General features: G+C 40.3%; 1 protein-coding gene across 2 annotated transcripts; it reads right to left on the bottom strand.

Moving 5' to 3' along the window:
- Positions 1–1,187: 1,187 nt before the first annotated feature.
- On the bottom strand, positions 1,188–23,696 carry kif5aa (kinesin family member 5A, a). 2 transcript variants are annotated; one of them, XM_044350726.1, is made up of 29 exons: positions 22,756–23,696; positions 19,030–19,117; positions 18,866–18,939; positions 18,269–18,373; positions 18,003–18,051; positions 17,860–17,915; positions 17,669–17,756; positions 13,823–13,947; positions 13,493–13,597; positions 12,491–12,639; positions 11,081–11,229; positions 10,712–10,890; positions 10,549–10,617; positions 10,255–10,461; positions 9,320–9,466; positions 8,984–9,172; positions 8,699–8,816; positions 8,502–8,563; positions 8,252–8,361; positions 7,921–8,022; positions 7,674–7,734; positions 7,507–7,578; positions 6,697–6,789; positions 5,956–6,172; positions 5,637–5,808; positions 5,256–5,335; positions 4,942–4,981; positions 4,507–4,592; positions 1,188–3,804 (listed from the first exon to the last, which is right to left on the bottom strand). In XM_044350726.1, the coding sequence occupies exons 1-28, from the start codon at positions 22,882–22,884 to the stop codon at positions 4,514–4,516; spliced, it is 3,114 nt and encodes a 1,037-aa protein (XP_044206661.1). In that variant the 5' UTR covers positions 22,885–23,696; the 3' UTR covers positions 1,188–3,804; positions 4,507–4,513. The 2 variants fall into 2 exon arrangements, with proteins under 2 accessions (XP_044206661.1, XP_044206660.1); XM_044350725.1 differs by having other exon boundaries at positions 6,685–6,789; positions 22,756–23,694.
- Between the last annotated feature and the right edge of the window lie 623 nt (positions 23,697–24,319).

Here is a 24,319-nt window from a genome sequence, read left to right as displayed (position 1 = left end):
GAGGAGCAGCTTATTATAAAAGATGAGGGCGGTGGTTTCATCATTTAAACAGAATCTGAGAAATGTGAGGGACGATTATGTTCATACAGAGAATAATTACTATTAATATGATTATTTAATACAACAGAACAGTTGCAACAGATTATTGTGTTTAATTAAACTGATTTTGAAGGTTTTATGTAATAAAATGATGAAGAAAAGTGGAAAATCTTGATTTTAAAGATAGTTTTCTACATCGAAAACATTAATATGATGACAAAAATGCAGATGTTTCACCTGAAAGGCCTTTAGAGCATGTAGCATTGACTTATTAACCAAACTGTCTATTCATTTAGACACAGAAATATAGAAATATAGAAACATCTTTGCAGGCTTTATTGGTCTGCTGCTGTAAATCTTAATATTAGGTGTCCATTATCCAGTTAGGCCACACAGAGGAAGCTACTGGGTGATTAATGACTCAACGGGTTTATTTTAAGTCAAGTCACTATGGCACCACCATGACATTTCCATACAGGTTGGTGTCTGTGGGCAAATACGAGCTCTCTGATTCATTTTGTTCTCGAATGCCTTTCTGCTTTAACTGCATCAAAAGCTAACTTCCCTTTGAGTGGCTTTCATGTCATAATTTTTTGGCAAAGGTCCTTTTCATTATATAGCCCACAGTTTCCTGTTTGGGTCAGAGGTTGTAATAACAACAGAGAGCCCTCAACACACACATGCAAACCACTATTAGCAGCCACTGATAGCCATCAAATCTGTTTTCAGTGGAGCTTCGCAGTTAACAGAGAAAATATAAAGCTGGGAAACCAACAGCTGGACTAAATTAAGATTCACATAGGAGCATGTTGATATAGGTATTTTAAATTTACCTCTCCTCCACTGTAAATGGTGTCGAAAGGGAGGAGAATATTTACTTTTTTCATGTATAATTGAACTTTTTATTCCATCTGCAGGTTGAGTTGAAGGCAGCTGTTTCTTCTCAGAGAAGATGTGCTGGAAAAGACTGGACAGTCAGCCAACTAAGTGTCTTTTCATTCACTCAGATCTATATCAACATCCGTCACTAGATGGAGCCATTTGCAACTGACAGTGTGTGACATCCTCTTTCTTCCACACTCCTCTTCTCACATCAAACATTACATTCAAACAATCATTTGGATCCAAAATTATTTCCTCAAACAAACTCCTTTCTACAAGTTTATTGAACTTTTTACTACAACACAATGGTTCACGTACAATACAGCATAGTGATGTGTCTATATATACAGAAGTTTTGCACGGTGATTCACATAATCATGTCGACGCTACAGTATAATAAATAAAACAAACATTTGGGATTTTTCTCTGAACAGAGTTTGCGTGTACCTCTCTTTTGCATTTTTTCTATGCCGCGGCACGCTCTTTTTCTTACAAGATTAACAATATATAGCACATGTATTTTAGATATGTTAAAATCAGACAGTGGAATAGCAGATGACAATATAGCACACATTCACCCCCCTCCCCCCTTCAAATTTATTACACTTAAAACATGTCAAATAGAGGGTCTGCTTGGACACGTACAGTAGGGTCTGACCAGGGTGTGGCTGAGGGATTATTTTGGATGTCATGTGCTAGAATGAAGGTGTTGTACATGTAGAAAATGATGATTATTTGGGAAAATGATGGTTATTTCTGTATTGGACACGCTGACTTGATTATCGGCAATCACATAGTTTTAAGCCTATGAGGAAGACAGTGGTGATGGCCCATGGTGGTTATGACTGTGAATGTGAAGCCCTGAGATGTTGTTAATGCCAGTAAGAGCATGAGACCGAGCGGCGCTGTCATGGTTGAGGCTGTTAAGGATCAGACGACTGCAGAGGATCACACTTTCCTGCAGTATTTGGGCTTAGTGACACGTAGAACAAGTCCAGTCATGCGATGTCATACACTGAACATAGAGAAACAATTTTGAGTATAAAATTTGAAGATTTTGTTATGCAAATAGAAATAGATGCTCAACAAACTCTGAGGAATCTGATCAGAGTAAACTTAAATGGAGATTAAATGTATCTGGTGAAACTTATCTTTCAGCACCCCTGTCACTTATGCAAAAAAGCTGTTTGGTTCTTTTGCATGTTTCCGATAACAGCGAGACACTTCAGCGCTGATCTGTCCTTTACATTAATTCAGTGAGTCAGCACAGTTCAAATGCATTCATCTCCTCATCGCACACCTGAGACATGCTGCTTTCTTCTTATCCTGATTGGCTGGTCAGGATTTCTAACAGAAGAATTACAGCACAACCTCAAAACAAGCTTCAAACAACAAGCTTCTGTCAAAGTGACTGTGTCCATCCAAGACTGGTGGCTGCTCAGCTGGGGACTGAATCACTGAACCACATCTGTACAGTCTTAAAAGGTTCTTAGATGTTACCGCACAAATCAAAATCAAGATAACGCAGGGGAAGTATGTCAACTGTGTAACTTTACATTTAATCCAGCTCTGATCCTGCTACATGATGGAGAAGGAAAATGTGTATGAAGGGATTTTCAAGAGAAAATAACTACTGCTCTATACTTACAGCGACTGGCGTACTAAAGTCACAACTTTCTCTAGAAACTCTAAGATTAGCTCTTATTCAGCAGTTGAAAGGATGATATCTTAGTATACTGTAATAAGTGTATAATAAGTAGCTCTAGAGGTAGTAATTACAAATGTATGCACATGACAGCGTGTTAGTTTGATCACGAGAGATCAGCTCTTTTTAAGGCTCGGTAAGAAGACTCACAAGGTGTGGGTGCGATGCAGGGAAGGAGCCACATTAAATGGATGTGGGCAGCATTACCTGAAATGCACATAATACAGCTGCAAACATCACAGTATCAAAGCTATTACAAAAGTTGTTCTCATTACAGACTGCAAGCCTGGGCTGAGTTTCCCCGACGCACTTTGCATCTGATGTCCTCTTCTGTTAAATTAAAACTAAACTCAGATGATGTTTTTGTCGATTTTTCTGTGTTTACGCCACATTAACATAACGACCCAGTCTCGGACTCAAATCTACTTTAAAATAGAAAACCTAAAGCACTGACACCAGGACCAGGATTAAGGGAAACCAGCTCTCTCTCTCTCTCTTTGACATCTGTCAAAGTCGATCAGACGCTTCACGCGCAGCATACCAGCTCCTGACTGGAATCATGACACATGCAAAGATTTGAAAGCTAACCCGCTAAGCGACATGCATGCAGGGTGTGGGTCTTCTGTTACAAGCTGGCGTTAACACACTATACTCTTATTTACGACAGAGAAAAAGGTCATGTCTGCCTACAGTATGTCATCCACATGATGCCCTTAAGAAGATGTGTGCAGGGGACGGTGGAGGCTGTGCATTCACACAAACAGTTGCTGGTCAAAAACCTCTACTGGAGTATACAGCACTATTATTTACAACATGTGTGTACTAAGTAATCAGAGATGGAGTCAGTCCCGTTTCAATTCAACCACCTTAGGAGGAAATCAGCATCAGTGATATCTGGTGACAAACTGATTGGCTGAAGGATCAATGAATTAAGTAAAGTTCTATATTTTTAAAAAAACTAATTCTGACTTATTTCCTGCGCTGATTGAATTGGAGGACACTGGACCCCAAACCTGAAGGTGAGAGTGGTCACCACAGGAGCAGGAGGGGCTTCATATAGTTAGAGGACTAAAGGGCTACAGATCTTCATCGTCATCTTCATCAGTGATGCAGTGGAGGGACAGGGAGACGGGCTGCATGCAGATGAGAGGGGACGGTCGTACAGTGTCTGGTCTTATCTGGAGAGACATAAGAAAAGGAAGTCATTATAATAACAGAAATGTGCTTTAAGTTATATCGAATGTGTGATTATTAATTTGTTTAAATTATTGTTATTAAACATTTTTCTCTACTCAAAGCATAACATTGATTTTTTGACAGATTCTGCACTTTTCATAACAGCTTGTCCGGAAAATCAACTTGCAGAGACTTAAAACTCGCTTGAGATACTGTAGCTACAGTACATCATCACAGCAAACATGTTTTCTGTTTTAGTTGTTTCTCACTTTGTCTCTGTAGTTGCAAAGAAACCTTTCCAAAACTTTCATTGGTGGTGCACGTCCGAAAACAAAGATTTACTCAAAAAATGTACTGATGAGTTCTGTGGTTCAAAATCTGAGTCTATAAAACAATGAGCTAAAATGAAAATGAGATAACATCAACCTAGTAAAAAAGATCATGTGATTTGGTGGGTTTCTGTATTTAGTGGACAAGGAAGCTATTTGACAGCTTCAGATATCAAAATGTCCATTAATGTAACAACCAAGAGTTTTCAAAATAGGCTTTTGCTCAAAACTGCAATACGGTGCAAAAACATCATAACTTTTACTGGTGTGCTTTGGAAGAATACAGATTATCTGTAAATAATGCACAAAACCAATAAGTGCGTGTGCTTGTGTGTGTGTGTGTGTGTGTATGACAAATTATACTTTGCTAGTTACCATGGTATTAACTCGCAGCGGTCTCCTGCTGAATGATGTAGTGCCTGTTTGAATCATCCACCTCGCTGCCACAGTGAACATCACTTCTGTTAATGCAGATAAAACAAACACACCATTCAGTACACAACAGTACAAGTACATAATCATCATTCACCACATGTCACTTCTACTGGACACATCAGGAGTGAATTTGTCTCCTGTAACTCCAGTCAGACAGTTGAGTAACATGGAATACAGGAGCCAAATTCACAAATGAATTGTTATCTGGTAAATATCTAGAATGTGAATTTTCATTTAATCTCAATTCAAAGCCTCCAACAAACCCACTTATTCTTACTTACTTAAACAACTAAATTACCCTGTTTAATGTTTAATACACAAAAAGCATCTCAGGCTTTCTGTTTACATCTAACTTACTTAAATTGACATCCTCACCTGTTGTCATTGATGTCTCTCGTTTCACTGATGGTGTTACCTGTTGGAAACAAAAATAAAAACTATCAATACTATTACTGCTTCACTTATACTAATCACTATTAATTGGTGAATACTACGATATAATAAACAATATATGTATCGATACAAAAAAAACAAGGAATACTGAGCTCCTGACAATAAATATCAACATTTAAGGATCCCATCATAAACACAGATTTGATGCTGAAATATTAACATATATGTATATATATATATATATATATATGGATATTAGTTTGTATACAAGTATGTTTGTGTGTTCTTGTGCTTACCGTTGTCAATGTTGAGTGGGTAGGACTCCAGTATGTCTCCATTATATCTGCCTGCTCTGTAGCCCAGCGCTGTGGAAACTCTGTAAAACATCATGTGACATGACAGGTGAAGGACAGTTGTCAGATTCTGTTCTTTACAAAATCAAAAGGTAGTCTGAGTAGACAGTAACAGTGTCAATACCCACTTCATACAGCTACTCCATGTGTCTTTTTAATGGATCTTTTGCAGTAATGTCAGATTTGTCCTCTAACCCCCCTGAACACCACAGTATCAGATTTATCGCGGCCTGCTCTGTTTTTTGCAGACCAGTCATTATCATGGCCACAGCTGTCTTTAAACCATCTGGCAAAGAAAACGTGTAAGAAAGGATTTAAACTCACGTGTTGCTCTGGACAGAGTTGGGGTTACAGTTGATGGAGCTCTGCAGTGACCCGTTGCTCTGGAAGAGGGCATTGCTGTAAGTGTTGGCTTGTTCAGAGGCGCGGATGACGGTGTAGAACGGGTTGGTGGGAGAGCAGACGCCGCTCAGCTGCTTCGGTCTCACTGGCTTGGCTGTCGGTATGATAAAATAGAGGAACAACTGCAATGAAACTGGGTCATTGTTACTGCAGACCATAATGGTTTAATAAAAGAAAAACAGTGCAAAACTTGCTGACACAAACAAAAGTATCAATAGTTAGTTAATTATTAGGGCCGTACCAATCTGTGCTGCATGGGAACGCCTCTGGGAATTCTTTGCCCTCATGGCGTCCTTGATGCGGTCGACCTCCTGCTGGTAGCGGCGGCGGTCCATCATGGCGCCCTCCTTGGCCTCCCTCAGTGCAGTCTCCAGGGCCTTAACTCTCTCAGCAGTAGACCGAAGACGTTTCTCCAGCTTTGGAAGCTCACAACGCAGATCTGCATTGTCACGAACCAGCTGGAGGGGAAGAGAAAGAGAGAGGGAGGGAGAGAGAGAACGGAGATGAGAGATGAAACAGGGAGGGAAAATTGGAATAAAAATGAAAAAGAGTCAATCTGAGGAAAGGAGAGGAAGACAGAGGACAAGCAAGGAGTTAAAATATTTAGCTGAGTATCACACTTACAGGTGAAGTAGCTAAGTTGAATTACTGTTTAAAAAATACTTATATTGTCAACTGTTATTTAGTCAGTAAGTCACTTCCAACTTGCACTTCACCTGCACCAGTCACTAAGAAAAATACATCTACTGTAATTACTTGAATCACAAACGATTCATGGCTTTTGGACATACTGTAGTTACTTTCTTGTAGTGTATTAGTGTATTAAATATGACAGCAAATCTTTTTTTCTGTTATGCTCCCACTGAGCTTGGAGACACGGGTGTTTATTAAGTGTTTAGTTGGTTAAAGTAGGAGTCAAATTACCCCCCCAACATCGCTGTATCTCAGCACTGTCATGCATGTTTCTTACCTGTTTGTGAACCTTTGTAAGTTGGTCCAAGTTATTCTCAAGAAAGGAAATCTTCTGCTTCTGGGTGCAAGACCCCCCGCTATCATCAGGTTCCATTTCGGAACTCTGCGGAGAAAGAAAATAAAGAGTAAAGATAACAAAGAGGATTTCTACTGACTGTAATACCTGACAGAAGTGTTCATAAATACCAGTGACTCACTGATTACTTTGTGATTAGACTTTCAAAATCGCTTTTGATTCATTGTGGAACAAAACCGTCCACATTATTGGAGATTCAAGACATAATTCTCTAATCTTGACCATCTACATCCCTCTCCCGAAACCTAAACAGCTTCTCAACAGCTCAGTGATGAACAGCATCACAAGATATTTTCAGCCACAGTTGTGGACATTTTAAGCAACAGGGGTTAAAAAGCGCCTTTTAGGTGAATAACGAGAAGGGTCATTCAACTAGTACTTTCCTCCTCACTAGACCTTTCTGTTGGATCTCTAATCCACTAGTCTCCACAAAAAGTGAATTTCTTGTGTCATATACATGATATGATAAATCAAGGGGATTAGAAGGAGGGAGGATGTTGTTGCCATTTCTACTGAGGTTGATCAGGAGGTAATTTAAGTCACTGATTCATTAATACAAACTGAGTCATGAGTAACTTCTTTATCTTGAGAGTAGTAGTGTCGCACAATCTGGCTCCATATGCATTTCTCTTTTATTTGGATGACATTTCAGCCCTCCGGCCTTCAAAATCAATCTACAACCCTTGGTGTGTGTTACTTTTCCATTATATAACTGCTTTCTCTTGTCATTTTTCAGCTGCTTACTTTTTTAACCCGCGACGTGAGGTCTTGAACGAACAGCTTGCGCAGGTTGTGGAGGGTCTGGAGTTCGCGGGCCTGGCGGACGGACAGATGGAGATGAGGTTAGGAAGACAACACTGCATACTGTGATAGTGCAGAAGTAGATGGATAGTAGTGTATATTTTACTCACGACGGTCTCCTCCAGACCCTTCAAGTCCTGTTTTGTCTGCTCATGGCGCTCGTGCAGGAATCTGACAGAAGCAGCAAAAGCATCATTATAAATAGGACAATATTTCTGTGTGTTATAGCACATGGTGATAGTTTACACGTGTTGCTGGCTGGTATGTTTTGACTGCCCTCTGCTGGAGTTTACGAAGAGGGAGACTGGACTATATCACATAGTGTTCTGTATTAAAATGAATGTGCCCAACACTTACGAGAGCTCCTCCAGGCGCTCGCTCTTGGTGCTGTCCTGACTCTTCAGGCGCTCAAAGTCAGCACGAACCTGAGCCAGCTCCAGCTCCAGCTTGGAGTTGCGACTGGAGATGTGAAATAATAACACACGTTCAGGAGGAAGGGAGGAGTTTTGGTTAAAATTTATGTCCAAAAAACCTGTTTTTTCATCTCAATAGTGGTAAAGTTCTGTTTACGTGGTATAAAAAGCAATATATTGTCAAAAATAATATTGTAACTGCATATAATAGTTAATACTCAGAAATAACAACATCTATATTATCTTTGTGTTAATAGCAAGAATAAATTACGGACTCAGTGAGTTCGTCGATGATCCTCTGCTTCTCATTGATCTCATCCCGCAGGCGGGCCAGTTGCTTGTGATGGAGGCCGCGGTGAGACTCTCCCTGCTGGCGAGGAACCTTCTGGAAATGAAAAGAACAATTGCACAAATTCTTGTAAAAGAAGGTTTATGCAGGTACTGACACAGTAACATTATGCTGGGGAGACACTCACTGTACTCAAGATTTCAGGATGGAAAAAAAGGCCTTATAAGGTTTCTTACCTTGACATTTCCCTCCTCAGTCTCACCCTTCTCTCCTTCCTTCTCCTCAAGCAGGGAGTTATCTGGTAGGAGAAGAAGAGACGCATCAGAGTTAAAACTCAACAAGAGCTTGAAGTAAAATTCCCTTGAAATCAGAAATAGAGGGAATGTTAGTGTGCATGTACGTATGTTGTTTTAGCATGTGTGTTGTGTGTTACCCTGGTCTTGCAGCTTGGCCAGCTCTTCGCTCAGGGAGTCGTGGCTTTCCTCCAGCTGCCTCTTCTTCTGCTCCACGCTCTGCATGTACTCGGTTAGAGAGCGGATCTTTGCCTCATGCTGTACATACGTAAACCCACACCCACATCAAGTATTTAAAATACCATTAAAACACAGCTATGACAAACTCCAATTAATGATTAATTCACACAGTCTTTCATCCATTCCCTCCTTTCACATTGTCTCAGAAGGCCCCTCTCTTTCAGTCCTTCTGCCTCTGCCCTCACCTGAGAGATGAGGAGCTGGCAGGAGGAGAGCTCCCTCCCGGTCTCCTCCATCTTGCGGTGGCACTCCAGCTGCATGTTCTCCAGCTGGCGGCAGCGCTTCACCATGCTCTTCACCTCCGATTTGATCTTACTGATGTAGAGGCGAGCCACCGTGAACTCCTCCTCGATCGCACCACTGATCTCCACCGGCTGAGGATTGGAGGAAAGATTAGGATTATTTTTCGCATTCAGGATTTTTCCATCAGTCATATGCAACAGAACAGGACTTACAGGAAATGTGTTGTTCAGTCTACCTATATGTACATTTTCCCCTCCTCATACTGCGATCCAACTTACCAGCTTGATCTCTCCGTTGCCCACAATGGTGCTGAACTCGCTGAGATCCCTCATCAGCCCGTTGAGGACGTCAGCGATGCGCTTCCTCTGCTGACCACTCACTTCCTGCATACGAGACAGCTCTGCCTCCAGCTCCATCAGACTGGCCTGTCACAGAGAAAAAGAGAGGGAGAGAAAGGCATTAAGGATTAGAGAAGCATTACCTTTCCCCACTAGAAAGCACTCACAGACCACAAACTGTACTCCCACAACAAAATGCTTACAAATGTTTAATGTGCATCTAGATCCAGAAACCAGGAGATCCACTAATATTTACAACTCACAAGAGTGAAGTTAATATTAAAAAGGATAAAGGCATTGTTGCAGTTTTAAGCTTTCAGTTTTACTAAAATCATCATTAGATCCAGATCCTGTCCTGTCCAGGAACATTAGGGCTTTTTACAACGATGAACTTTGCAAGATTTCAACTAAATAAAACTCATAACTCACCAATGAGTCATGGCCATCAAACTTTGCTCATTTTATACCTGTTTTTTATACCTGATTGCAACTGCACAATGCTTTTCAGTGTTATGGCTGTTTATATTACGCCAAATTCAGTTTGGCGTTAGCTAGAAAAAATTACACAATAATATGTTTTTTTCAGTCCTAATATTTAAGCACAGTAAAGATCTACAACAGACATACAGCAAACTGAAAAACATGATGAGACAATAAAGAAAAGCCTCATTTTAAAAGGCTGCAACACTTTTTATATACAGTATTTTTTCAAACTTGTCTTGACCAACAGGGAAACTGCACCACTACAGCAGGTGTTTGTCTCCATAATGCAGCCAGTGAGCAAGCAGATCCATCTGTTCCACCTCCTGTCTCTGATTTTCACTCTCATTCTGTCTCTCTCAGTCCACCGTTCACACCACTCCTCTTTAACTTACCATTTTCTGGGCCAGCTGGTCGGCCAGCAACTGGTTCTGCAGGCCTTTCTCCTCCACCTCTTGGCTCTTCTGGTCGTAGTTGATGGCTAGCTCCTCCAGAGCCTGCAGCACCTCCTTCACCTCAGCCTTGGCGCAGTCGCTCTCCACCTGCAGCCTGCCGAGTTCAGCCTGGACCTTGTCCCCGTCGCCACGGGACGAGGCCAGGAGCTGGAGGGAGGTAAATATGGTGTTATCAGAAGAGGGAGACCTTCAGTTTGAAATTTTTGCATGAGGCGTGAGTTTGTGTGTACCCACCTCGTCCTGGTCCAGCATTTGCTGCTTCAGTTTCTCCACCAGCTGGCACTGCAGGTTGATCTCATCATCCTACATAAAAATGATATCATCGTAAATACCAACCTCACTATCACCTACACTCACTCACTAACGTACAGGTAAGAAGTGGCTCTAATTAGTTTACCTTGTCATCCAGCTGCTTGTACAGCTTGCGGATTTCCTCTTCATATTTCTGACGCTCCTCCTCAGAAATGCGGACCACAATGGAGGAGGTGTCGTTGTCCAAAATGGGGCGCTCCTCCACGGACTCGAAACGGGTCACAATCTCCGGCTCGGTCCGCTCAGTCTCAGGCACGTCCTCTCCTGAGGGGATTGATGACGAGACAATAAGAACAGAGGAACAAAGACATGAAAATAACGCAGTTTTGTTTACAATCTCAGCACAGAAGTTTGTTTATAATTGCAGTTGTGCAGCTGAAACAAGGTATTTCCTGGGAGTCAATTTAGTCCTAGTTTCAGTAAGCACAAACAGAAAAGGTTTAATGCGTCTCACCATTTCTCCAGCGGTTGAGCTCGGCCTCCAGCTTCTGGATGGTGTCCTTCAGAGTCTTGTTCTTTTCCTTCTCCTTCTCGTACTTCCTCTTCCACTGCTCCGCTGTCAGCTCCAGGTTGATGGAAGCGGTGTTCCTGATGGTCTTGGCACTGTGACGGGGGGACACAGAGTAAAGGCCTTCACACACGATTGGGTGATTTTTTCGTGCGATTAATTCGCACGTCAATATATTTTTTCGAACTGTTGTTTGTGTCATGAATATTTTCACAGAGAACAAAAATAATACGAGGCGAAAAAGCGACGTGATTTTTTTTCGGAACGAGGTCGATTTTTCTGAGTTTTCACACAACGAATAAAAGCATCAACCAATCAAAAAGCCTAATCTGCACAGACAGCTGTTTCTTGCGACGGCCCACATGGGGTGTTGAGTATCCTGCTGGACATGTTTTGAACTTATTTAACGTATCTATATTGATTGATCAGCTCCAGGTCTGTCTGTGAGCACTGCAGGAAGACAGCAGGTAGGTTCACTCACTACAGTGGGCGGAGACATACAGCCAGTGTATCAATACATTGATGTATCATGTATCATATGCATCATCACCATGTATTTACAAATGCAAACACTGTGGATTTCTTCCCGTGGAGCCGACATGCAAACTGTTTTGGTTCAGTAACTTCCTGCTGTCAGTCAGCCTGGTGAAGGCAGTTTGTCCTCTCAGGAGCTGCAGCTGACAGACGGCTGGCTCTGTGGACAGAGACGCTGAACGCAGGTTGGAGATCATCATCATCACTGGAGGATGATGTCAACATCCTCCAGTGATGATGATGATCTTGTCCTTCTTCTCCTCACTCGACAAAAGAAGAGGAGAGTGTTATATCCTTTCGATCCACACCGGCTCCGACCTGTGTTCAGCACAGAAGCAGCCGCTGGACAAACTGCTTTCACCAGGCTGACTGACAGCAGAATGAGCTGTCGCAAATTCTTTCGCAAATTCGTGTTTCTGTGTGTCTGTCGCAAATTCGCATCCATGCCGGTGTGAATAGTTTTGATGCGTACTATTCGCAGGCGATTATTTCGCAATTTCGTGTTGTTTATTTGCATCACTGTGTATGTGTAAAGGCCTTAACAATGTGAATAAGCCCAAAATGAACCTTTATGTTGCTGATATATTTCCAAGGTCACCTGAAAGGTCACCTTTTAAACTAAGATTAATTCTTCCCCAGTGAAAGAGCAAAATAAATATGTAATGAGTGTAATGTAGTCAAGTGAGCATCTGCATCTGCCTTGTTTGGATTTTAGTAGGTCACACCCAAAATAGATCACTGCCCTGCTTTTGGGAAGTAAATATAATCAGATTCAGCAGCACGTGAAAAAGCTGCATCGACTGTATCCACAGATGTATCTACCGTTGTCCAAACATCAGAGTGGACTTGGTTTCAGCATCGTTGTAGCTGGAGGGGGAGCAGCAGATGAACATGGTGGTGCGACAGTTTCCACCCAGCGAGTCCTGCAGGATGCGGGTCATTTTACTGTCACGATACGGCACGTGAGTTTTCTGCAGGAGAGAGACGGGAAGAGTGGGAGATGGAAGAGGGGAGGAAAAGGAGGGAGGTCAGAAAAGAAGCAGAGAGATTAAAAACAAGCAGAAAGAAGGGACAAAGATAAGACAGGAGGAGGAGGAAAGGAAGACAGAGATGAAAGAGAAAAAACTGTAAAAGTCAGAGGTATCTTTCATTTGCCTCCAGATATCGTACTCCTGCACTGATTAATCAACAGAAAATATGATACAGCTAACATTTACACTTTGCTAATCCTCTTGATCTCTCTCTTTTGATCCTTACAAACCCCAAAAGTACTGTCAAAAAGTGGCAGACTGATTGTGCTGCATCCAACTAATCACATAATTGGCAGGCATAGTTTTGGCCTTTGACGGCCAAACCAGTTGAGTTGGCAGAAAGGAAAGAGGTACGGGCAGGATGCATTTCATTAACAGGTCAACAGGAGGGACACAAGTGTTAGAAATGAGAGAAGATTATTTCATATATGAACCTGGAAATAAACGGGAGACTCACAGTTGTTTTAATTCATTTAAATCCCAAAATTCTAAAATAAAAATCAAGCTTCAGGTGTTGAAAAGGTAAAAATGTTAATTTAAATGAGAAGAAATATATCAACTACTTTACTGTATATCAGCTTCTTGAATGCCACAAAAATATTCAAACACTCACATACTAACTCTTCTGTATCAGTAAAATGTAGACCAAACGAAGACCAAAGTATAAATGCAACCACTTTGTCAGTATTTTGCCGTATTTAAAATCCAAATCTATTTATTTTAGAGGCAAACAGTCTCAGTTGTTAGTCTAGTGTCTACATGAACACAAAGAAGATGAGTGAAACTGGCTCACCGTGCCCTCAGCCAAGGCAGAGATGACGTTTCCCAGAGCAGAAAGAGACTTATTGATGTTTTTAGCCTCATCCAGGACGGCTCCTGCAGCCCCAGTCTTACTGACCTGAAATAAAGACACAGACAGAGCGAGTCAAGTCCAAGATGAGAGATAACAGATGAAGACAACCACAGAAACACCGATGAAGTCAAATGGAAAATCTTCTCTGCCTGCATGTTTTACTAAATAATGCGATCAAATAAAAAACAAACATTACAAAGTCATGCAGCTGAATCTCAGGTTGGGAGTCGCTCATTTTACAAACAGTCTTTCAGCAGGAGTGTCTCCTACCTTCTCGCTGCCAGCCAGATCCACCAGGTAGAGTTTTCCACACAGCTTCTGCTCAGTCTCCACATGCTCCTGCTTGATGTTGATCAGGAAGATGCTGTGACTGCGAGAGCTGTGCTCGTTCATGTCTGCACAAAGACAGAAGCAACGCAGCAGTCAGGAGAGGGCAAAAGGCAAAGACGTTACTCTGCTTAATACAGTTATTAAGTTTATAAAAAAAGAATGAGCAAAGGTTGACTGAAAGTGTCATTTTAAACTAGTTTAAAAACAACACATCTGGGGAAAAAGTGTCTCACAGGGATGATGAACACATACACACAAAGCCTTTAAGGAACAACAATAAGAGTGAAAAAATGTCAGCTAAATGTTTTAATCTACATTTCTTTCATCATCTTTACGACAGAAATCAGGATAAAAAAGAAACTAACCTATCTATAATCATACATGACTGCTGTTATATATGTAAACCACATTTCACACAATCTAGCACCACCAGTTTGTAGGATCAGCCGATAATTTTACCTTAATGTACTGAAAATAAGTCATTTATGGGTGCTTTTGAAATCTTCCGAGTCTTTTTTGTCAACCAGAACTGCAGCAGAGTGATGTCATGCAGATAACAGAACACACTCATCTAAACGCCTCTCTCCATCAGACCTCCTCACAAACAGAAAGTTCAGGTTTCCATGCAGATGATATCTGTGGGCATCAGCTCAATGTCTGCAGAGTGTCGCCCCATTATTCTGCTATCAGCACACCGTTCTGCAGCACCGTGAGTCAGCAGGTATCAACCACAACAGGAAACGGAGCAGAGTGCTGCCTGGGAACGCAGCTTTCAGCAGATCTGATCCACTGCTGCTAAATGGTTTTTAAGACTGGAAAGGTGTCGGATTGATGTCACTATGGGTGATTTCTAAATTCCTTTTTAAAATGGATATAAGATCTATTTCATTTGTCCCCATGGAGACATTTGTGTTGACATCCAATCAACATAAACATATCTACCATCTCCTCCACAAGCACATAAAATCTATAAAATGCAAAGCCCACACAGTCCTCTAGTTCATAGTATCTACACATGGTTGTTGTGCAGCTTCATTATGATGACACTGTTTACTAAAAGTTGCATCACACACGGGCAGACATGAATATTTAGCATGCACCAGGGGACTTTTTCCTGCCAGCAAGCAAAAGCTGCAGCTTACTAAAATGGAGAGTATAAGCTGGGTCAGACAGTATTTTTACTGACCTGTCTGGTTGGAGACTGCTCAGAGATCAGCTCAGTGGACGGATGATTCATAACGCACATGCTTCTTTAATAAGAGGTCTGTACCAGATGAGAAATCTGAGCTTTTATCTTTACAGACAAGCTGCAACACGATGCAGAATTCTCACAGCCAATGAAAAACTCTGAGGCTACGTCAGTGTCTGTGTCTGTCACAGTAAAATATTTCATTCAAACTCTGCTAGACAAAAATATCCGTGATTGTTAGTTATAAACATTTCAGTTTTATCTTCTTTACATAAGACACAAAAAGCTTTTGAGAGGACTTCATGAAGAATTTGATTTCTAGATGAAGATTATGTATTTTTGTGCTTTTCAGCTCATCATAACTGAATATATAAGCCTGTTATATGTTTACAAATGTTACTGTTTGAACAGAATTTGAACAGCACTGAAAACAATAACTTAGACTTTGTTGTTGGTCTTTAATCTGATCTGATCTGTTAATCATCAATGTTAATCAATATAAGTGATAGTGTTTTTAATTGTGATGGTGGGGTTAATATTTTTGCCATTTAGACAACAGATGGTGTATTTCATTTGCTTTATTTTGAATGTGAGCTGCACTCTGACCTGTGATTCATCTCACTGGTTCATTACCAGCATGCTGAGAGCATCAGATTATCGCTGTCAGGACGCCAGACCGCAGTGATTCAGTTTACGGTGATTAAAGACTTGCTTTGATGTTACATCTTGAATGTTAAGGTATTAACATACAAAAAGTAATTTACAAAATTTCCAATATATTATATATGACAAATTAACTGCAGCAGATAAATGGATATAAACAGTATTTGATTACTTTACAGGTTTAGTTACTCATGATTGTCTGTGTTGATTTATGTGTTTGTGGGGATTCATTAATGTTATGTAAGTTTATGTTAGTTATATAATATAAAATAATAATACATTTCATTTAAAGAGAGCTTTTGAAGGTAATCAACTTAAATAACTGTTTAAATATTAAATTAATTACAGTTTATATCATTATAGGGCTGCAACAATTTGAATCAAACTATTATTGTATTTTGGACACTTGGTTGGACAAACAAGACATCTGAAGATGTCACCTTGGGAAATTGTGATGGACATTTTTCACTATTTTTTGACACTTTATAGACCAAAAGATTAATCGATTAATCAAGAAAATTATCAGTAGATTAACCAATAATGAAAATAATTGTTACTTGCAGCCCACTTTCACTAGAACACATTGTAGGCCATTAAATCTACTTGGCACTTGGCATTATAGATCAAATTGATCTTTTTGGATAAGTACGTACTCATTTCTAGTCCTGCAGCACAGACGATGGCCGACAACAAAGGCAGAAAAAGGCTGAACTGAAATGACTGATTTCTTGAAAATGTCACAGTCTAATGTGAAGACGAGCCAACGCGCTCAGCGCTGAGGCACAAAATGCATTAACTGTGGAAATGAGATTTATAACAGTGAAGCAGTCCTGGTGTTTTTGCTGAACGCTGAATCCCAAAGCTCATCTGATTTGCTCATTTTACTTCAGCCTGCAGTCGACTTCAGAGCTGTGAGTCAGCACAAGACTAATAAAATGAATTAATACACTGTGCTGGCTTGTTGCTGATGTAGCTCTCAGAGGAGCTTCTATTTTTTTTTGCCTTTTGAAATACCTCCAGTGCAACACAAAATCTGTCTCAACAGTGGTGACTGAAACTTATTTAGTGAAAGAAAATCCTATTTGCTTAAAACAAAGTGGAAAGAAATCTGTCAGTGGAGTTTGATTATTTTGCCTATTTCTAATCATGATACGATCTCTGACGAATCTCTTTAGAATATTGAAAAAGATAAGAAACTTGTTGTTCTTGCTGTTCCTATTTTGATTTAGTTTTGCATCCCTCTGACAATATAAGACAATGGTTTACACTAATGCACCATTTTTAATGATTTTATTAAGTAATCTTTGGGTTTACCAGTAATTAGGCCACATGTTATTTTGAGCTGCTTTCTTACACTGTGATGAATGTTGTAGAACGGAGGCAAAGCATCACTCTGACCTGCAAACCTGCAGTATTGGAGCCATTAGTATTATTACTGGACCACAGAGGAGTGAGTCAGCAGCACAGAGGCCAAAACAAGTTGCAGGAAATACAGATCAGGAGGATTTTATTTCTAGTTTTGTAACTTAAAAGAGCAAGAGCTGTTTCTGTTTGTTACTAGCAGTGACTTTATTGTGATAATGGCTGCGGGCAGAGACAGCACTCTGCTTTGTTACTTTCTCCAAATCCACAATCACTAATGTCCAGTTAAGTCCATGTGACAGGATCTTATTTCTTTTCATGAGAATGAATGAAGCTTGAAAATTATAGTGGGCTTTAACACGGAGATTACATAACAAGACACAATAACAGGCTGCATGCACTCAGCTGTCACTTCACGCGTCAGTAACGAGTCACGAGTGCTCGAACAAAAGACAAACCAACACTGGATCTGGTGCTCTGACAGGAAGTACAGAGACAAAAGAGCTGACTTTGTTCTTGAGATGGAGAGCTAAAAATATTTCTCTATTAGCATTTGTAAGATAAAGACTCACTGGTCACAGCAACATGGCGGTTAGATTTGCCCTCGTCGATCACATCCATAACCTCATCAGGGCTGGAGACGAAACGCTCGGTGCATCCCTGAGGAGAGGAGAGGAGAGAGATTTAACATCATGGCTCTGATGCAGCTCAGCAATAGATTTTTACCTAAAAAGATGAAGTACAAAGCACAGTTTCCACCAACCTTTACATATGGGACCCTGTTCTTATCCTCGTGGACAGAAAGGTTGGTCTTTGTCACTGAAAATATAGAAATACATTTTAGAATGAAGTACTTAAAATATGCATATGTTATGAATCAAAATACAATCAGCAGGCATCACTAACCATCCAGAAGGTCACGGATTTTGTCCATGTAGATTTCAAAGTATGAAACCTGTTAGAGGAGAAGGAAATAAGTTGAGATCATAACATGAAGCAAACAAGTAAAATTATTATTATTTACTGGTCTGAGGCATAACTGCATGTTTGCAGACAAAAGAACAGAAAAAAATATAAAGATAACGGAAAAAGTCAAATACAGCCACACAGTGTTACATAAAAAAACATCCAACATAACACCGAGTCACAAACTCAGGTAAGTCAGCAGACACCTTGATGTGGAATTCGAGGTTCTCGTCCATGGCAAAGATGTGGTTGAAAATGTCCTCAGCGATGCGAGGAATGATACCCATCTGGTGAGGGTCATGCAGCTTGCCCTGAAACAGGAAGTGACAGATGAAGGTACATCCAGGTATGAGATACTTTTCTAGGGTCAAAGGTTAATTAATACTGAATTCAATAATTCCTTTTAAATTTCCTTAAAATGTCTATGAAATCAAAGCTACAGAGGGAATCAGGCTTGTGGGAATTATAAGCACTTTTTTTAAATATTAGAAAAAAACAAAACAAAAAAATCACCAAAACTTAGATGAGCGTCATAAAAACAATTCCATGATAATAATAATAATAATAATATACATAGACCTGCCACCAGCAGTCAGAGCAAAGGTCAAACTAATTAAGTGCAAATGTATTATTTCTACAAAAATTATTACCAAGAATGCCAAAAATACATCAAAAAGTTTATTAGTCAAGGGAAAACATAACCTCTGAAACAAAAGCTGCAGATATTGTTTATACTGGTTATAGCACACTTAATCAGTTTTTATTGTACAGCTGGTTTTCTTTAATTTCTCTGAAAGCTGTACCTCCATGGTGTGAGTCTTTCCGGAGGAGGTTTGTCCATATGCGAAGATAGTGCCGTTGTATCCACCCAACACATCTATGAGAAGGACAGAACAACAAATGAGACCACACACAGCATAAGCATTTCAATAATTTCAAGTATTCTGGTGCGGCTCTTCATTCGTACCTTTGACAATCTGCTTGGCGCAGGTGTTGTACACCTGCTCCTGGGTGGTGTTGGTCGGAAATACTCGATCAAACACGTAGGACTTCCCCTGTGCAGAACACAAGAGACGTGACGTTATATTTCTCCCACAGAAAGCGTGTTTTGCTATTACATGACAGGACACAATATTGACAATCCATCAAATAATGTCCTGATGCTGTACAGTAAAAGTATTATCTGACACGCACTCTGTTTAAAAACATCCACAAAAGACTTTAACCTCTTTTCCAGCAGCTAGTCATCAATTTAAGTTATAGGAAATGATGTCATCCCCATGAGGCGGTCTGACTCATCCTCTGTTTGTCCGTGCCAGACCATCCAAAAGTGTACGCACACACACACACACACACACACATTTATATATATATATATATATATATATATATATATATATATATATATATATATATATATATATATGTATACACAGTAGAGCATGTAGCTTCAAATGTCACTGATGGATGTCTCAGTAAACGGTTCTAAGGTCTAAGGGATCCAGACCATGAAAGAATAAGATACATACTCACATAAAATAAATGTATCATTTTTCAACTTTCAAATATCATCTCTCTTTGGAAAACATACATTTATGTTACTGTGCAGCACAAAGTGTTGCTGTTATCGTGAGAAAACCTCAAAACAACAATTCTGATGATATGCAATCACACACGAAAAAATAAAATCTTTCCTTTAAGGCTATAATTTCTTGGGATGAAGAAGCTAAAAACAAGACTGTTTTTGAGTTACTGTGTGGATTTTTTGAGTCTAGATGGTTTCCACATGACAGAGATGATTAACATCACAAACTGACACAAAGGTTTGCTGTTATTTATGTTTTGTTGCCGGATTTAAATTAATCAAGTGGCCCAGATTTTGGTTCAATGACACTTTTTAGTAGAATTCATTAACTGAGGTGAAAACATGTCAGTGAGAAGCTGTGAGGTTTTATAAAGTAAATGTTGTTTTGTGGATGTTTTATCTCGCCTGCTGTAAGTAAACAACAAAAGATGATATCAGTGTTCTGCAGTGTTTCCATCTCCCAGCTACTCAGAGCCATATTTCATCCAGGACCTGACAACTTCAGATAACCCTACCAAGGCAGTTAAAAAAAAAGCTCTTTCTCCATTGCTGGCTTTAAATCTAACACAGTACCAAAGTCATAGGAAAGACAATACAGGCCTTTCATTAACAGCTGTGTATCAAGCGAGGTGTTATTCCTTTCCACTGCTTTTCTGCAGGGCCGAACCTCTGTTACTGGACCATCTGTGACTCTTGTGTTTACTCACAGAGGTTTTCTTTCACTGGTCTCAGGCTAAAACACGTTTTCTGTGCATATGTGAGGATAAATGAGTATCTACCGCAGGGCTCCATTTTAAATTTAAACGATTATTTGGTTTTAGCTCAACGTTTTGGAAAATGTGCTTATTAGTTTTCTTGCCGAGATAAGATTAGATAAGAAGACTGATGTTACTCTTATATCTGTTAAATATGAAGCTACAGCCTGGAGACATTTAGTTCATAGACTTTTTGCTCTAAGACTGGAAACAGGGACAAACATCTTCCTACCAGCACTTCTAAAGCTCACTAATTAACACATTGTATCTTGTTTGCTTAATCCGTCCAAAAAACAAAGTGTGAAAATGTCACGTTGTGGTTTACAGGAGTTATATATACAAACATATTTAAAGACTATTTCTAGGCTCCGTTGGTTGCCAGGCAACAATATTTTTTACCTTTGAACAGAGGCAGGCTAGCTGTTTCCCCCCGCTTCCAGTCTTCATGCTAAGCTACGCTGTTTAGATTATGAACAGAAGACACGTTTCTGCTTTTTATAAAAATGGATGAAATAAACCCTCTACAAGAAAATACATTGACTTACAGACGCTAGTTGAACAGACAAGAGAGTGGGCAGGACTTCAGTGTTTCTCTAATTTCTTTGAATTTCAGCATTTAATATATAAATAAAATTCCTACTTGTGCACACAATACAAGTAAGTAGATCAACAATTATAGAAACAAACTAAAATGCAATCAATACAGCAGATGTGCAGCTCTGTAGCAAAGTTTGTGAAAGCTCTAGCTTTGCTTATTTACTATTTAAAACATGCAAATTATTCTTCAGAACAGAAACATTTCATAGCAGGCTGGAATATACAAAGACACATATAATGTTTATTTCAAAACGTGTCCCCAGAATAAAGCAGCTCCATATAAAAAATACAAACAGCCATTGTGTGAAACGCTGATGAGTGACTCAGCCCCGACAAGCCTCGCTGCAGAAACCAGCCTATTAAACCCCTGAATAAGAGCGTCCCATCTGATACCGAGGCCACAATGCAACACAATGAGGAGAGCTGCCAGAAGATGAGTCGTATTAAATGTCATTAACAGATTGACTCATCGGCAGGCCGCCCCCATGACAGAGTGATTTACCGGAGAGGGAGACATTTAGTCCTGGGACTAAACGCAGATGGATGAACGAGGGAGAGACAAGGTTAAGAGTCAAAGAGGCAGAGACACAAGAGAAAAGAGAGACAGAGAAACAACAGAATGAGGCAGGAAACTGAGAAATATTAGAGACAGACAGAGAGGCAGACAGATGGAGCCAGAGAGAAGAGAAAGCAGGTCAGTCAGTGATGCATGAGCTCGCTGGATGATTATTGATCCTCTCTGTAGGCAATTAGAGAGATCAGTTTCTGACTCAACTGGCCAGCATCACGTTGAGAGGAGAGAGGAAGGTCAGGCCGAGATGTTTCCATTATTGTTTCAACGTGTAACTATTTCTCTTCTTCACTCGTGTACTCTATTGTCATTTCTTTCAACATATATGAGTGAAAATTCTGGGGAGCCACATTTGATCTGAACAGCTGTTTTCGTTGTTTTTACTATAATAACATGAGACATTTGGTCTCATTTAAAGTAAAGATATTTGGAAAGGTTTTTGGCCACCAGTTCAATTTCATCTGTGAGTCTCTATCAGTGAAATCAGTGCAGCAAAATCACCATTTTTCATTTAGAATTGAAATATTAAAACTATATAACTTTACAAAAACAAAAACAAAAACAAAACAAGTGACAAAATAATGCCAGTGCAGCTGGATTATTTCAATCTTTTTCCAGTGAAAGTCAGCTTCTTTCAAGACTTTTCTAGAAATTAGTTTCATGGGAGCATTAAGCACAAGCCAATTAGGGAGCGGCTAATTAACTTAAACACCCAGAGTAAATGAATGGCTCCATCATTTACATTCATTTCCATTTACCATTGAAGGCTGTATTAGCTGTGTGTTATGAATCAGGATTACTCATTTAGGGCCATGACTGACTGATGCCTGTAGGCCTGCAGAAAAATCTTAAAAAATCTTAAAATTTAAAATATTAGATGTTGATGATCTGTTTCACTGTAACACGGTTGAAAGAGCTGTATGTATTAATGTCAATAATGTTTTAAATATAATAAGACAGGCTATGTATCATTCATTGGCAGTGCAGACCTCAGTCAGCTGATGCAAGAGGCCAGCTGGCGCATTTTAGCAACATTACATGTGTTTCTGCTTTGTCATGTTATAGAAAAGACAGATTTTTTGGGGTGTTTCCGGCCAATTTACAACCCAAACAGATGGGTCGAGCAGCTAATGATTTATGGATGAGGGGCCTGCATGCACAACAAAGCGCCTCCCTTTAACTCACCCCGACGACCACAGTGTCATCTCCTGTAAATTTGGGAAGAAACAGGTCCCCGCGTAATATCTCGGCCTGGTTGAGAGGTCGAAAGCGACACAACACTTTAATGTTGCACTCCGACGGGATATCGGCCATCGCTGCAGGCTGAAGGAGGAGGAAGGATGCTGGTTTCTGCTGGGAGGAGGGATGCTGCTGAGGCTGGAGGCGATCAGATGCTGGTCGGGGCCTGATCTGACCGTCAAAATAAAGGAGGAGGGATGCGGTGAGGCTTCGTCCTTCTCCGTCCGGAGGACTGTGAGGATTGTGAAGAGGTTGGGCGTCTTTATGTTGACAAGCTGAGAGAGACTGCGATTTATTTATGCGCAGCTGGACGGTGTTTCCGTGTCGCAGTGAGGCGGGCTGGCTGAATTAGATGTCAAATCGTAAAGACGATCCGCTACATCATTAAAACAAACGACTGTGATGATGCTCGGCTCCTCTTGATGGTGAATTTGACGCTGCCCGTTTTTCTCTCGGGTGTTTTCTTTCCTGTGTTTTTCGGGTGCGGCGGTGGGCGTCTGGCCGGTTGAAGGTGAGATGCTGCTGGAAGGGCAGTGAGGTAAAAGCTGCTGCTTGATCGGCCTGCTTTGGTCGCCACAGCGTCCTCTATCGGCGGGTCTGGGAAGGGCGTGGTCTGCATCCCGTTTAAAGTGGTACCCACCTCGAGCATCATCAGCTCAGCATCCTCACATGCTGCAGCCACATCCAAACACAGCAGCGGACGATAACTTCATTACTGTCCATGAAGCAGCCTCCAGGCCCATTGATGCAGTGACTAATCATCACAGCCATACTTTGGCTCTTTTCCTATGCCTGACTATATTTCTTGGAAGGCCCTATGAACCATTATAGGAAGGCAGTGGATGTTATTGATTTACAGAGGAGCCTCACCTTGATGGAGCATTAGTGTCTGAGGAGGCAGCAATGATGCAGCACAATGTCAAGACTAAAATACCTTATCATTAAAAAAAAGATGTTTGTCATACTTGTTTACGGTGAACATTACAAATACAATCTAAAAAACAGTCACTGAGCAGCACATATATTACCAGGGCTTCACAGTCTGACCGACTTATTGGTTTATCTGCATCCAAACATATATATAAACAACTGCGGTTGACTGTGCCAGATTTTTAAATTTAAGTAAATTTAATTTTTTAAAGGAATTTGTTCATATGGATTTTTAAAAATGCCCAATCCTGCATTGCAGAGAGACCCAAAAAATCCAAACTGGATCCATGAAATCATCCATTAAAATCATCATGATAAACTGGGGTTTGTGGGTTCCTGCAGGTCAATGACTCTGCACTAATGACTGAAAGCTTTAACACTGTTGCACCTGGATTTTGTTGGTAGGGTCTCAGTATCAACCTAACAAACCAAAACTCTTATTTTCAAGTGGGCTGTCCTGGACTTTTGTTTTGACATTTTTGCAGATGAAACTTCTTTTCCTTTTAAAAAGGTACCAAATATTACAGTTCTTGATATTTGTTTTGTCTGAACAGCCTTCAATATTATGCTCATGTTTGTT

This window comes from Thunnus albacares, chromosome 5, assembly GCF_914725855.1.
Source record: "Thunnus albacares chromosome 5, fThuAlb1.1, whole genome shotgun sequence".
NCBI classification, from domain to species: domain Eukaryota; kingdom Metazoa; phylum Chordata; class Actinopteri; order Scombriformes; family Scombridae; genus Thunnus; species Thunnus albacares.
The sequence above is the reverse complement of the archived record's forward strand: the minus strand, read 5'-3'. Positions and strand labels throughout refer to the sequence as shown.